The 16,408-nt window shown below is 32.0% G+C and overlaps 2 protein-coding genes across 2 annotated transcripts; one reads left to right on the top strand and one right to left on the bottom strand.

The window, feature by feature from the left end:
- The first annotated feature begins 5,485 nt into the window (after positions 1 to 5,485).
- On the top strand, positions 5,486 to 7,505 carry LOC107011989 (cytochrome P450 86B1). The gene is made up of 2 exons (XM_015211690.2): positions 5,486 to 6,832; positions 6,913 to 7,505. The coding sequence occupies exons 1-2, from the start codon at positions 5,567 to 5,569 to the stop codon at positions 7,318 to 7,320; spliced, it is 1,674 nt and encodes a 557-aa protein (XP_015067176.1). The 5' UTR covers positions 5,486 to 5,566; the 3' UTR covers positions 7,321 to 7,505.
- Positions 7,506 to 8,697: 1,192 nt separating this feature from the next.
- On the bottom strand, positions 8,698 to 16,021 carry LOC107011988 (uncharacterized protein YpgQ). The gene is made up of 8 exons (XM_015211689.2): positions 15,813 to 16,021; positions 15,433 to 15,463; positions 15,052 to 15,070; positions 14,078 to 14,175; positions 13,175 to 13,273; positions 12,806 to 12,978; positions 12,620 to 12,711; positions 8,698 to 8,973 (listed from the first exon to the last, which is right to left on the bottom strand). The coding sequence occupies exons 1-7, from the start codon at positions 15,990 to 15,992 to the stop codon at positions 12,625 to 12,627; spliced, it is 687 nt and encodes a 228-aa protein (XP_015067175.1). The 5' UTR covers positions 15,993 to 16,021; the 3' UTR covers positions 8,698 to 8,973; positions 12,620 to 12,624.
- Positions 16,022 to 16,408: the final 387 nt, after the last annotated feature.

Raw genomic sequence — 16,408 nt, 5'->3', positions numbered from 1 at the left:
AAAATAAAAATTTGAAGTTGAAAAAATTATTAAAAAGCAAAATTAATTTTTTAGGGAGGGGGTTGGGGTTTGGGGAGGGGAGAGGGGCTGGGGGGGAGGGTGGTCAGGGATTGGGTGAAAAAATAAAATTTTGATATTGAAAATATTTTTATTTTTTTAAAAATTGATGTTTTTCCAAAAAAAAATGTAATTTGAAATTGGAGGAGAGATTTGGAAAATGTTTTCCTTAATTTTTGAAGGGAAGTCATTTTACTTAATTTTGAGGAAAATGAGTTGATTTGAAAAACATTTTCCAAAACTTTTACCGCAACCAAACATGAGAAAATTGAAAAACATTTTCCAAAAAATTTTTCCTTCATACTAAACACACTCTAAAAGAACATTAAATAAGGTACAACAACAAACTTATCCAATTTATTAAATACGTGAAATTAAATTGATAACAAATAAATAGGAATGACTGAGTAATATGAATTGATACGAAGGGAGTAATATTTTATTTTTCAAAAAGTGCTAAATGACTAGAATTGTAAAAAAAAATTAATTTAACCTTTTCCTTCCAAAGTAAAGTCAAATATTTATTACTACTATTTCCTAAACTTTTAAAAATATGTGTGAATAATAATTAACAATAAGTGTTATGCTTAATGAGTTAGAATTTCCTATTATTAACTGTTGTGTGAAGGAAATTATTCAGTAGATTTTATAACGTGGGATTTATTACCATCTGACTTCACTTTTTTTTTAATTCTTCCTAATTCACTCTTTCTTTGTTCTCTTTTCTTCATCTTTTTTAATCTTTATTTCTCTTTTCCTTTTCATTACATGTAAAATTAAATTATACAAATTTTAATTTCATAAAATATTTTTTAATACATTTTATCTATGATATTTTTAGTCTTGAACTTGTAAAATAATTTAACCATTTATCTATTTCTATTATATACAAATCATTCAATTCCAAAATCAAGCCCACAAAATAATGTTAGTTCATATCTAACTTTATAACACAATTTGTTGGGGATAGTGTTGCATTTTGTTTTCTTTATTTTAATTTCATTACGATATATTTAATACACCAGTGGCGGATCCAGGATTTAAAGGTTGTGGGTGCTCACTTTCAGGTGTAAAATTCGCTGAAAAATTTTTTAAAAAAGAAATGCTACTGGCGAGATTCGAACCCTTGCCAGTGGCTTCGCACACCTCTTATTGCAGAGGTTTAACCCAGCTCACCCACAGCTGCTTTTGTTCTATGAGTGCTCATTTAAATTATAATAACATATGTATCATATTTTCTATATATATATACAAAAAATTTCGAAAATCAATGGGTGCTCGAGCACCCGCGTCTGGCTTACTGGGTCCGCCCATGTAATACACTATCATCGATATTAAAAAATAATATGATATTTGATTATTTCTTTTAACACTAATATATTGATTTGAATATTATATTTCATAATCATCTTTAAAAATGAAGTCACACGTTCAACCGATAGTAGCAAGGGTAGACACAACCCAAAATATTTACGGTAAGAGTATATACAACCTTAAAATATAACGAAGGGTATTGACATACCATTTTCGATAGTTCGAAGGCATATTTGTCCTTTTTCCCTATTACTAATGAAGAAATATATATATGTGATGAAACTTTGATCTAGTTTATGTTTAACAAATTTGTGTCATTTTTATCATCTGAAAACTATGAAGTTTTTCTTTTGATTTCTTTTTTGTTTTTTTTTTAATAAAAATTTGTTTTGTAATCATAAAGAACTTTTTACATCCTTTCCTAGTTATTATAAATTTTCAATGAAGAACCATCAACATTTTTTTTCAAAAAATATTTGTATACGTCTCTAGTACTAAAATAAATAAATATTAATTTTAATGAGTCATTATTTGTGTATGACGTCATTATTCGAGGATATGAAAGTAATAAAAAAATGGAGAAAACATGATAGTAATTTCAGTTTTCTTTATATTTCGCTCACATAAAGTCTACATATTTCGCTCACATAAATTCTAAGTATAATTGAATAAATTATATTTTTATCATCTAAATTTTTTCTAGAAAATTCATGCGTGACAACAACTCCTTTAAATAAATAAGAGTAATTGTTTTGCCAACTTGGTGAATTTTAAATTTTTAATTTTGAGTATTATAAATATGAATTTTTAATATATAAAATTTAGATATAATTTATTTTTCAAAATTAAAAATTATAATTTAAACTCCTCTTTTGTACTTTTTAATTTTTTAATCATTAAGAAACAAGAGATGAAAAATAAATAAACAAAAAAGAATATGTAGAAAGGATGAAATTAGAAATTCAAAAATAGTATATTTTTTTAAAATTAATTTTTTACTTCTACTGTCATATTTCTATTTTTTTTAAATCTTGAAAATTTCAAGTAAGAAGAGTAGGTGAGACTTATGTTTTTTTGGTTAATTTTGTGGTTTCTTTCTCATGTTAAATTATGAAATCATTAATAGTTAATCTCATTAATTGTTTTCAATGTATTGAAAATATAATTGAAAAATATATTCAATATTTAAGTTAAAGAGCCAAAATATCCAAAAATAAATGGAAAAATTATCAAACTAGTCACAATCTCTAACTTAATTAGTAAAAATATCTGTACTTTAAAATAATTATTGAAAATGTCAAAATGTCAATATTTTAGAAAATAATTTATATTTAAATTTTATTCTTAAAACAATCCAACTTTGAATCAAATTCTACCTCCTTTATCACATTTACAATTTTTCTTATGCTTTAGTATCATTAAATTTATTTTTATCTTTTATTTTTCAGTTTTTTTTCTCTTTCATCAACTTTTCAGTTTTCACCATTCCCGTCATTCACTTTTCTTTTTTTATCTTTCATCAAAATTTCTTCATTATTCTCTTCATTGTTGAAGAATAACTAATTATTCAAGTTCGTAACAATTTGTTCAGATCGATCAATTAATCAAGAAATCTCTCAATTGATAAAGGTATTCTTGAATTCATCATTTATTTTGCGAGATTTTGTTTTCAAAATCACACATTATGTTGAATTTTCGGATTGTATGTATTGAGGAATTTTCGTTATTTTTTTAAATTTTTATATGAGTTTGTTAACTTACTCATCAAATATTTATGTATTTCAGATTTTTAGTACTTAAATAATTTTTGTCGATCTTTCTTTATGATTTATTTTTATGTTTCAAATTTAGTTAGGTATTGAGTTGTTTCATAAAAGTATTTGAAAGTATTTTGAATGTTCTGTAGTTTGTAGTGAAATTTATGTTTACAAAGTGATAATCTAAATACAAACCTCTATTTTGATTATTTAAAATTGTGAATGAATACAAAATCAAAAATAAACTAGTTGGTATAAACCTATAATGAGCAAAATAAAATACAAAATATTTGACCGACGCAATTAGGATGTATACACATATAATGAATACATAAACAAATTGTATTTTGGCTATTTATAGTTGAGAAAGAATACGAAATCAAAATATAAATACAAAACTATATGATATACATTAGGACGAATACGAAATCAAATCTAAATCTAAATTTTATAATATACACGAAATCAAATCTAAGTACAAACTATTTGGTATACAAAGTGATATTTAAAATAAACAAAATAAAATACATATGTAAGATGGATGAATACCTATATAATGAATACATGAGTATTGTATTCTGAATACTGGAAAATTTCTTAAAAGAAGATACATAACCTTCATAACTTTAACACTATAGCCAAATAAACTTCATAAAATTTCAGACATTTTTAAAGATAAATCATAATTTTATAACGTCAAAACATGTCTTAGTAAAATAAACTGCTTCAAAAAAAATTAAGAAAATTGAATTTTTAGAACAATGGTGATAGGCGTGTTTTTTAGAACATGGTAAAAGAAGAAGAAAGAGATAGAAGTTAGTGTATTTTGATAAATTGTCAATTAATTCTTTGTTTTTTGAATTTTTGCAACAGATAAGACTTTTAAACAATTATTTCTTTTTAATAGTTTTCTCTCCCGTTAATTTCTCCTTTATGTTTTTAACAATTATTTCTTTTTTGACATTTTTACTCAATATTAAAAGTATTGACAATTAATTCTATTAAATATCAAAATATTGATATTTTGAAAAAATTTTCAAAATAAATTAATAATATATAGTGTAAACATATTCTTTTACCATTCTAACCAAATTTTTATGGCTCAAATAATTTTTCCTTATTTTCCTATGCACTTATTTCCCCTAGAAAGACTAATTCGGATTCCTAACCTCTTCCTTTTTCTTTCATTCGATGCATACATTTTCCTTCCCAACACCACTTTCATTTACACCCTCGTCATCTTTCTTTCCATTTCATCAAATCAAATATATGTATTTTTTTAGTAATCATTTTTGAAGAGCGCTAAATAGTCAGAAATTTGATCAGAAAATTTATAATATTTTTTTAATTTTAAAATATACTGATATTTTCTTCATTTTTTAGTTAAGGATATTAAAGTTAAAAGGTTAAAGATATTTAAAAACGTAAAATAACATAAAAAAATATAACTCTGGCCAAAAGACTTTTTTGTTATTTTTTTATTCTTAATTACTTGTTTAAATTTAATTAACACATTTATTAAGAAAATAATAATTGATATCGTGACTTTATCATTTTACTTTTACTAATTATGAAGTGAAAGAATAAAAAGACTTAAAATTTTCAAGAAAAATAATTAATTAAGAACATAAAATGTTAAAATTTTATATCCTTTGTTTAATTTGTCAAAATTAATAAATAATTAAGAATAATTAAAAAACTAAAAAATAAAGAAGGAGAACGTTGGAAGTATTTTGATTTTGCTTCAATTGCACAAAAACTAAGAAAAAAAAAGCAGAAGAAATTCCACATGGCACCACCATACTAAAGAAGGGTAAAGAGAGAAGTAATAAGTTTTTGTAGCTAAACGGCACACTTATTTTGAAATTTGTATGGATTGTAGGAAAAGAAGTAAAGGGCAAAAACGTGTGCGGGGAACGACTAGAAAACTGTTGTAACTTAGGTTAACTATCTCACCCACTCTATTGCAAAAAATAACTTGCGAGTATAGTCAACGGGGGTTTAATAATTTTAAAATCAATAAGAAGGGAGAAATATATTCGAATTTTAATTGAAATTATTGTGACAATTTCATGCTTTGGGCATGACCTTTGACCTATTTATTAGTGTATTTTAAAAATATATATTTATCCATGTAGACATCATAAAAATTGCGTAATTATAAATAGTAACTTGTCTACGTGAGTAAATTATGGAAATGTTACACTGATAGGTTCAAATATATTTCAATTTTTTTTTTCCAAATAAGAAGATTAAAAAAAACAGTTTGATTGTTGATAAAAAAAACCCTCTTCAACAAGAAATGTGATTTGAGATCACAACATATATAGATGAGAGAGTAATTTCCTTTCTATTTTCAGCTCACCAAATCAAAACTGTAAACAAGAAATGACAAGCTATATTTGTAGCAATGGAAATCACACCAAAACAATCACTCCATGCTTATAACAGCTACAACAAACAATATTTTCTATCATCTCAACCTCATGAATACTACATTCACCTCCATTAACATGACTTGTTCTTCCTCCTCACTTGAACATCTCGGTTTGTTTCTCTTGCCACATATACAAATCATGGAAATATTCATCGCACTTGTTGTTTTTATCGCTATACATTCTTTAGGGCAAGCGAAAAAACAAGGACTACCGAACTGGCCATTTGTAGGGATGTTGCCTTCGTTGATTTTAGGCCTACGTAAAGACATGTATGAGTGGATTTCTGATGTTCTCTGCCACATGAATGGGACATTTACATTCCGAGGTCCATGGTTTACTAACCTCAATTGTGTGGTGACATCTGATCCCCGGAATCTTGAGTATCTTCTTAAGACAAACTTCTCAAATTTCCCAAAAGGAGACTACTTTCGGAACACTGTCCGAGACCTTCTTGGAGATGGAATATTCAATGCAGATTATGATATTTGGCAGAAACAGAGGAAACCAGCCAGCATTGAATTCCATTCTGCTAAGTTTCGGAACATGACGACAGATTCATTGTTGGAGCTTGTTCATTCTAGGCTCTTACCTGTTTTAGAAGATTCAATCAAACAATCAATCCCTATCGATCTTCAAGATGTTCTCCTTAGGCTCACATTCGATAACGTCTGCATGATTGCCTTTGGGGTTGATCCAGGGTGTCTCCACCCTCACTTACCTCAAATTCCATTTGCTAAAGCTTTTGAATTAGCAACAGAGGCAACCGTTCTACGGTTTGTCACTCCTACACTTGTATGGAAAACCATGAGGTGCCTCGGGTTAGGAACAGAGAAGACACTTAAACATTCGCTGAAAAAAGTTGAAGAATTTGCCGATGAAGTAATTAGAACAAGAAAGAAAGAGCTTTGTTTAGCAGATAGCAAACAGAGATCAGATCTTTTAACAGTGTTTATGGGGTTAAGAGACGAACAAGGAAAGCCGTTTTCAGATAAGTTTTTAAGAGATATATGTGTGAATTTCATTCTAGCTGGAAGAGACACATCTTCAGTTGCATTAAGCTGGTTTTTCTGGCTGTTGGATCGTAATCCGGAGGTTGAACAGAGGATTTTAGCTGAGATTTGTAAGATTTTGAATGAAAGAGGAGATGCTATTGATGAAACTCCGTTGATTTTCAAGCCAGCAGAGATCAAGAAAATGGAATATCTACAAGCTGCTCTTTCTGAGGCTCTTAGATTATACCCTTCTGTCCCAGTTGATCACAAAGAGGTAAAACTTGTCGATTTTTTAACATTAAATTATTAAACATTTGAAGAGGAAAGAACAACAATTTGTGTTGTTATGTGTAGGTTGTTGAAGACGATGTATTCCCAGACGGGACAGTATTGAAGAAGGGAACAAAGGTGGTTTATGCAATCTACACAATGGGAAGAATGGAAGGTATATGGGGTAAAGATTGCAGAGAATACAAACCTGAAAGGTGGTTGAGAGATGGACGGTACATGAGTGAACCAGCATACCGTTTCACTGCCTTCAACGGAGGACCTCGCCTTTGCTTAGGCAAAGATTTTGCTTATTATCAAATGAAATTCACAGCTGCATCCATCCTTTATCGTTACCATGTTAAAGTAGTGAAAGGACATCCAGTTATGCCTAAACTGGCTCTTACTATGTACCTCAAGTATGGACTACAAGTCAAACTCTCCAGGCGCGATCAATCTCAACTTCCTCTGAACAACAACAATTACTTTCTCTGATGTTTGTACGTACGACCTTTCTCTATATTTTTTTTTGTAATTTTTTAAAGAACAAATTTCAGTGATATAAACATACACCCTTGTATTGAGAAGAAAGAAAAAAACAAGATTGAAATAGGTACATAAGGTGAGTGATTCGAATAATAGAATATGTGTTGATTGCTATGATACTTTAATTTTGATATACTACATTCTTTCTGTTTGTTTCATGCTCTAATTTTTCAGTATCACATTACTAGAAATATTTTTCAGTATCACATTATTAATAAATGAGATTAATATGATGCAAATCACATTTTTCAACATCTTTCTCCTTCCAACAAAAGTTGTTCGGACAATTCTTCCTTCAGATTCTTTAGCCTTTCTTCAAAGACTTGCAAATAGCTCGGAAGTTATGACCGATGCTTTCAACATCCCCAAATTATGACTTTGGTTAAGTTGGAATTAGGGGTGCCAAATGGCCAGATCGGACTAAAATACGACTTGCCAAAATGAGCTGAAATTAATAATGGACAAAGAACAAAAATCGCATACTTTTAAGGTAAAATTATCATTTGTCCCTTATAAATTTATAATTACATAAATTTTCAAACCGATACGATAATACAAGCGATTTGATGCGCGAGATATATTAATCGTTAAGTAAGATGCGTTACATTTTATACATGATACACTAATCTGATGTACATTATATACAAAATATACTAATCTGATGCACGAGATACATTAATCTAATGTGCAAGATACGTTAATTAGATATGCAAAATACATTAATTTGATGCGCTGATACATTAACATGATGCATGAAATAAGGAATTTTGATAATTTGTAAAACTAATAGAGGATAATGGTAATAAGAGAACTTTAAGGTATATTTCTGTCATTTTTCCATAAATAAATGGAAAAACTATACTTATTGAGCGCGTCACACACAAAAAGAAAGAGAAAAAACCCCAAAATAGTCCTTAATTTTTGTTAAGACTCAAAGTCATTTTTGAATTTTTCCATGAAATAGTCCTTCATGTTCAGAATATTGGCACTTTTGGTCAATCCCCAATTTTTTGCCTATATTTTATGTTGATTTTGTTCACAATTTTATGTATGGAGTGTTCAATCACCTTTTAATATATTTAGTAGACATAATAACTCCACGCATAGAAAGTAAGAAGAAGAATGGTTCTATCCACTAGAAATATTATTGTAGATAAACTAAGAACACCTTGAGATATGACGTTACAAGAAAAAAAAAGTTTGTTCTGTTGCACGTGATTTAACCTTTCAATTTTAGTGCAATAATATTTCTACCAGTAGCACCTTCTGTGAAAACACACCAAACGTTGTAGCTTATGTTTGAAAAAAGCTAAACAAACATAACCATGAAAATAACAAATCACTTTGGATTTAAATGAAGTGCTAATATAGCCTCAATATCAACATCTCAAGTTGGATGCTTAATAGAATGAACATAAAGTATCAAATATTCTAGCACGAATACATGATCATTACAAAGTTGATTGGAGCAAAACTCTAGAGTAACAAACCAACTGAAATGTTTAAACAAGATAGGAATAACACAACACCCAAGAAGTCGTGAGAGGCACACCAGCGCACTATATGTTGTTTGGTCATTGGTCGATAGTAAAACTTCTCAATCTGTAATGTAAAAGGCGAGGCATAAGTCCACCGCAATTACATAACTCTACAACTCTTGGAATAAGGTTTGGCAAATTAAATACATGCTAAACAACTTCCCATATTGAACCCATTTTGACCATATTTGAAGAGACTTTTAAAATAGCTAGAAGCCCATATTTGACCAATTATAATATGAGCGATCCACGTCATTATATATGGTCAAAATGGGCTCATTTTATTAATATGGGCTGAAATTGCCACCCCTACATGCTAATAAGTTTGAATACTCCAATGGAGACTTTAAAACTACACACACATATATACAAGTATATATACATTTATCTAACTTGTGGGAGGATCACATCTATCAAAATTTGAAACAATGTGCACTGTGAACTCTATAACACCAGTCCAACCCAAATTCTGATCTGCTAGGTCTCTGTGCACTTCGTGTGTGCTTCACGGAGATATAACACCATTCTTGTCAACTAAGAGTTCTAACAAAATCTGATTTTGCCTACTATTATGAGTATAATATTCTGAATAATGCCCCACAAAAGAGAGTGAATGTCAATTTAGATCTCTCAAACTTCCTCACAAAAGAAAAAGCATTTTCCTAGTCATAGTCAACATATGCACAATGCATAATATAGCTAAAAACACATCTAGAACATATTTCATATAGCTTTACTTGAAATAACATATGTAATTCTGTAACATGTGATGATATTGAGACGTGGTTTTAGCAAGTAACATAAGAAGCACATTATGCATTATGCCATAACCAAAATATTGATCTAAGCATTGGATTACAGCTAAAACTCTACAATACAACCAGTACTCTACACATGCAAGGTTGTAATACAACATACCAAGTGAAATCCCACAAGTGGGGGTCTAGGGAGGGTAGAATGTACACAAACCTTACCACTACCTCGTGGAGGTAGAGAGGTGGTTTCCGCAAATGTGATAACATGTGAAGCATGAAACATTTTAAAAATGTGATTAAAAAAAACATGCATAATTTAATAGAAATCATGCTAGATATGAAAATACACCCTTAGAGATAGGTATCTACTCAACTCCATTTGTCAAACTTGCTAAAAATTTGGACAACTCAGTGACATCTTAACTACCTAAAGGAAACAGTATTTTGATTGTTTAATTAATCAGCATGATCCATAAAGGCACTTTCTTCATTAAAACAACTAAACAGATTGCTGAAAGATCAGGTAACTGAAGTAGTATACACTATTATATCTGACAAGACAGTGCTTTAGCTCTTACCACCATATCTCCTAGTATTTTAAAGAATTTGTACCATTTCTGCTTCAATCAGAACTATTCCCCTTTTATGTTAATTAGACTCTATCATAGGATATCAGAAGGGTGATATTTTGGTTATGATATAATGCATAATGACTGGGTTGTTTAATGTTGTTTTTAAGATGGCATAATTGTCCAACGAATAGAGGTAAAGTACAATGGTTCCATTGTACAAGAACAAGGGTGGTATCCAAAACATAGGGGTATCAATTTACTAAGCCACACTATGAAGGTTCGGGAGAGAGCGGTAGAGATGAGGGTGAGGAGATGGGTGTCCATTTCCAAGAATCAATTTGGATTCATGTCGGGGTGATCGAGTACTATGACTTATATGCTCCAGCATGAGGTGGAATGTTAATTATGGTATATTTAGATAGTATAGATATGAGAATATTCAAATATGACATGATTAAATAATCTAGATATGAGAATATTCCCTAATCCCTTTAATTAGGAAATTGTCTAATATTTGTTTATCTTCTTTCCTTATTTACATTATCCGCAACAACTATTTAATTCCATCAACTTGAGGAAATGATCAACCAATTCAATTCTCAATATCTCTTCTTCTTCTATTTTCACATGGTATCATAACAGGGTCCATTTCACCCAATATTAGGCCCCCTAACAATCAGAGTCGCCTACGCACTGGGCGTCAGGTGGGGTGTTAAAAAATAACAAAAGTCCACATTAGTGATTATTGAGATGAGTAGACTCCTTAAAAGACTTAGGCAATCCTCCTCCCTTCGAGCTAGCTTTTGTGGTGATTTAGGTTCAAAACCTGATTTCACAAGTCTTGTGTGATAAAAAGGTACCACCTAATTGCATTTGGTATTCATTGACCTGAGAAGGCCTACAACAAAGTCTCTAAAGAAGTTCTTTGGCGATGTTTCGAGTCAAAAGGTGTACCAGTTGCATACATTAGGGGGATAAAGGATATGCATGATGGAGCAAAGACCCGAGTAAGAACGTGTGAGGAGACTCAGGTCACTTTCCAATTGAGATGGCATCGCACCAGGGATCAGCAATTAGACCGTTTCTTTTTGCCTTGGCGATAGATGAATTGACGCAATTGAGGGTGAGGTGACATGGTTTACGTTATCTGCAGATGACATTGTTTTGATCGAAGAGACTCTCAGTAGAATTATCACTAGGCAGGAGGTGTGGACACCATCTCTAAAGTTAAAAGGGTTTCCATTAAGCAGTACCAAGATAGAGTATTTGGAATGTAAATTCAGTGGTGTGATGCATGAGGTAGTGCATAAGTGATACTTGACACAAAAGTTGTTGCAAAAAGAGAAGTATTTAAGTATCTGAGTCCTGATCCAAGGAAATAGAGAGATTGACGAGGATGTCACACATGTGTGACATGAATGAAGTGGAGGCTTTCATCCAACGTCATGTGACAAGAAAGTACCACTAAATCGTAAAAGGTAAGTTCTATAGAGTGGTGGTTAGACCGCCTTTGTTGTATGGAGAGAAGTGTTGGTCAGTCAAGAACTCTTGTGTTCAAAAGATGCAAGTGGCAGAAATGGGGATTTTGAGATGGATGTATGGGCATATTAGGAGCAATAAGATTTGGAATGAGGGTATTTGAAACAAAGTGGGAGTGTCCTCCATGGTGGACATGTTGAGGGAAGGGAGACTAAAATTGTATGGGCATGTGAAAAGGAGATGTGCACACACTTAGGTGAGGAGGTGTGAGAAGTTGGATATAATGAGGTAAAGTAGAGTTAGGCCAAAAAAGTATTGGAGGAAGGTGTTTAGACATGATATAACACATTTTCAGTTTACCAAGGATATGACCTTAGATAAGGAGGTAAGGAGATCGCAGATTAGGGTAGAAGGTTAGTAAGTAGTTAAGAGTTATCCTATTACTAGCTTATTCATGTATTTGGTTTCGTGGTGAATACAACACCGTGTTGATTGTAATTATAATGTACTCTTTGTCCTATTACTGTGTTTAGATGATCTCACTTTGTTGTTGATGTTATGGTTCCTGGCATATATGGGCCACACTGCTTTGCTATTAGTTTGCATGGTTCTTCCCACTATCTTTTTCCATTTTATTATTGTTGTGATTTGCTTGAGCCGAGGATCTTTCGAAAACAACATCTCTACCTTGGAGAGATAATGACAAGGACTGCTTAGACGCTACCCTCTCCAGACCTCACTTTGTGGAATTTCACTAGGTATGTTGTTGTCGAGACTCTATCCTAGGATGCAGCAGTTCGTTAATTAGTGTTTATTATATAAAGAACTTCTGAAATTTGGTTATGCGCAACCACGACAAAGAAATATATTTAGGAACATGCAACATCAATTGGAAAACTGCTACCTCATTTAAGCCCTCCCATCCCACTCTTCATAGAACTCCTTCAGAAAATCCTCCATAAATTTGTGCCTTTTCTCAGCCCTTCTCTTACCAGCCTGTAGTGAAGAGATGATTCACATGAAAATTCATCCTGCAGAATTTATTCTGAAGGGGTAAAACAAAATATACAGAAACAAACGATAAGTTGACCTTTGTCTTCATCAAGTCCTTCAATTTGAGAAGCTTCTCATGAAAATGATTTACAGTAGTCTGCTCTTCTTTGTTCATGTAATTTTCCTTAGACAGATCTGATCGAGGTTCAATTTTAGGGTCATGGAGTACTCTATGCCTGCTTCCACCGAAAGTAAAGCAACGGGCGATTCCTGAATCCGGAATTACCATATGATATCCAAATTAAGAGAGACAGTATCTTTTTAAGGTAGGAAAATAACCAAGCAGTCTGTAATTAGAAAAAAATTTAAGTAGCATAATTTCAGCTCTTCAGCAGCATCTACCACAGAATGAGAGGAGACATAACATATACAGGTGACCAAGAGGTAACTGAATGGAATCAATCACCTATTGCACCAATCGCATCAAGCCGATCGGCATCTTGCACCACCCCAAACTCTATTGAATAATTCGTATTTGCAAGCCCTCCCGCTTCTTCCTTGAAACCTATGAACATTGTTTTTTATCAATACATTCAAATTATCAGAAAAGGATAACAATCATCTTGTGTCCAACTCTTTCATAGAAAATGAAGCCCAAGGAATATGACAGATTATATTACAGAAATGAAAGTGACACACAACCACCAATCACTCCAAAGGAATTGAGAAAAGCGTCAAAACACAGAGAAAGTTTTACATGAAAAAAATCTATTTCAACCAAGGAAAAGTTTTACATGACAAAAATCTATTTCAACCAAGGAGACAGTACATACAGATTAAAAAAGATAATTATTTTAATTAAATTATATTAACCACACTTCAAAAAATCATCAGCAAAAATATTTACACGGACACAAATGACAAAACCATTTGAAAAATCCTTTGATCTGGCAGCAATACAGTAACATTGCGGTCGCAATTTTATTTCTAGTGATTACACAGGCAAAACCTAATATAACAAATATGTTTAATGTCCGTGGCAGACATGGACAGACAAAATAAATTTCAAAGGCTGGACTGACAGAATATTCAAGGTATCATTTACCACTGAAAGAGTCATTCTATTTGCCTTACAGTTTGCTAATTCATTTTCAAAGAGATACAAGTTATAAAAATATCCAGAAGGAAATCAGTTTATATTTTTCTGCTTTATCAAATAGTTTTTCTTTATTTTACAATAGTGTGGTTGTGATAGTGAACTAACAAAGATAACTTTAAAAAGATGGAAGAAAAACACAACAAATTCACATTGTACATTCTAACAGATAATGTAACTACAATAGAGAATCAACTGCATCCACAAACTTACCCATCCCCTTAATTATATTCAATATCTTTATCTTCATCCCTTCCTCTATGCCTTGCCCCTGAAGAAATTCCTCAACGATCTCTGCCTCAGATGGATCCCTAGAAGCCAAAAGAAAGCATCAGAAATGAATACGAATGGAAGAACCCAAGGGCATGGACTAGTTGTCAATGACGTGGGTTGAGAACCACAAAGTCTCAAGTTCAAATCCTAGCCGGCCAAAAGACACTTGGTGGTTTTCTTCCCACTTTTTCAAGCTTTAGTGGATAAAGCTACCCGGTACCTATGCTGGCGGGAGGTAGTAGGTCCCCGTGGTAGTCGAGGTGCCCGCAAGCTTGCCTTTACACCATGGTTATCAGAAAAAATGGAATGACTGGGAGTGAACACTAGGTAAAAGACGAGAAAAAACAGCAATTATGCAATGTATAGGGATGGACCACTAAATTATTTGAAGATTATTCTGCACAAAAAGAAGCCACCATGCCAAAGATGATAAGAACAGTGCTACTGTCTTTCCAGCTTACTTATGTCAATACCTGTAACTTGGGTATATCTTTTTAAGGACATATATAAGGAGGGTCTAGTAGTCGGAATTGTCAGCAAGCATTCAGATCTCTGTATTGGGGGCTCTCCCCCCAAGGGTAGCATATTAACTTTCCTGTAATCATTGTTCTCATTAATACATGAAAGCTTTCATTCGGTTCTCCTGTACAGTCTCTGATCTTGTCATTGGCTTTATAGCACTTCACTGCCAATCTAGTATAGTGCAATGAGCAGGCTTATGATTGGCAGAAAGTAATGATCCGGATGTCGGTTGCTTTGTCGTACATTACTCTTCCAAGACACTTCAATAAGGCGTCATGTAACAGCATGGATGACATTTTGATATCCATATAGAAAATTATCACCTTTTGAGGTAACTTTCATCCAACAAAACCATGAAATCCTTCTTATCATGAAATATGATAGAATCTAACCTTATGTATTTGTAGTCACCTGCAATTAGAAAGCCAAAGAGAATCTGATATGTTACGTAACATATCACAAGATTAACGATAAAACTTGATTATAAGCAGAAAGATCCCAGTTCGTACACACCAATACAATTGCTTATAATATTTCCTTTCAATTCTCTTTTAATTTACAGTCATCAAATAGATCCCATTCCTCCCTCACCTCAAGCAGCAAATGTAGAAACTCTCATAATCTAAAAGGCTATTCCCTCGTGATCTTATGATTATCAAATAGATAATCCGAGCAATGAGCAAAGTACGATAAAAAGCATTGTAACAGTATGTAACTCAGTGAGTCCAAATTAAACCTCGAATATATCAAAATAATAGTAAAAGAGGCATCACCTATATCATGTAGAAGAGCAGCCAGTTCCACCTGAAATAAATTATAGCAAGAAAAGTTTTAAACTTTTGTAAATGCCTAAAAGAAGAAAACGAAAATAGCACCCTCCTCAAACATATGTACACATTTTGCTCATACTAATCAACAGTCTGTAAGGGACATTTTGCAGTTGGATCGGGTTTACAATATGTTTTTAACTTTAAGCAAACTACTTCCCAGATATATCCCATTAGGCAAACTACAATTTAGTTATCAGAAGCAGTGTGTTTAAGAATGCCCAAATCATCAACCAGTTGCTAAAACAATCTTGCACTCAGTAACCTCATCAAATCTATAACACAAGTTTTAGTTTTCAATTAAGTCTCTAGGTAATTATGCTTACGATTAAGATGGAATCTGGAGATGTAGAAAGGGTTTCTTCATGAGCAAGTGAAAGGGCAAGGTCTCGAACTCGAAAAGCATGGGCTACATCATGTGAAGCATCGTTTCCACTCATTTCTGTCTCTACCAACTCCTCTGCCTTTCTGATTATCTCCATCTTCCACAAAACCTCCGACTCCATGCCAAAAAAAAAAAAGAGTTAAAAAGGATGTGAAACAAGTTTCGAAATTAATTATAAAGACATAAATAAACTATCGAAGTTGTCCTATATTTGCGTAAAGACATCTAAATTTTAAAAGTGTCTTATCACCCAGTAAACAACCATATATCGTTGTAAATTGGTCATTTTTATCCATTCCGTCATCTATTTAGTTCGCGTGTTGCTCACTCTCTAAGATAGAATTAACCCGACCCGACCCTTTTTTTTGAAGAAAATTCGTCTTCTCCTTTTCATTTCATCTCTCAACTTTTCCCTAAAATCGAACGAAATACACAAGTGTTGCTGTTGACGATAGTGTTGTTGTTGATGATCTCGTTGTTGATTGTTGTTGATGTGTATTTGTGAAGATTCTTGGAGATTGAAGGTCTAACAGGTTA

The sequence above is a fragment of the Solanum pennellii genome, chromosome 2 (assembly GCF_001406875.1).
Source record: "Solanum pennellii chromosome 2, SPENNV200".
NCBI classification, from domain to species: Eukaryota; Viridiplantae; Streptophyta; class Magnoliopsida; order Solanales; family Solanaceae; genus Solanum; species Solanum pennellii.
This window is presented reverse-complemented; position numbering and strand designations above follow the sequence as displayed.

Coding starts and splice junctions, on each gene's coding strand:
- LOC107011989 (XM_015211690.2), top strand. CDS start 5,567: ATGCTTATAACAGCTACAACAAACAATATTTTCTATCATCTCAACCTC. Junction 6,833..6,912: donor TCCCAGTTGATCACAAAGAG/GTAAAACTTGTC, acceptor TGTTATGTGTAG/GTTGTTGAAGACGATGTATT.
- LOC107011988 (XM_015211689.2), bottom strand. CDS start 15,992: ATGGAGTCGGAGGTTTTGTGGAAGATGGAGATAATCAGAAAGGCAGAG. Junction 13,274..14,077: donor GAATATAATTAAGGGGATGG/GTAAGTTTGTGG, acceptor CAATGTTCATAG/GTTTCAAGGAAGAAGCGGGA. Junction 12,712..12,805: donor AGGACTTGATGAAGACAAAG/GTCAACTTATCG, acceptor TCTTCACTACAG/GCTGGTAAGAGAAGGGCTGA.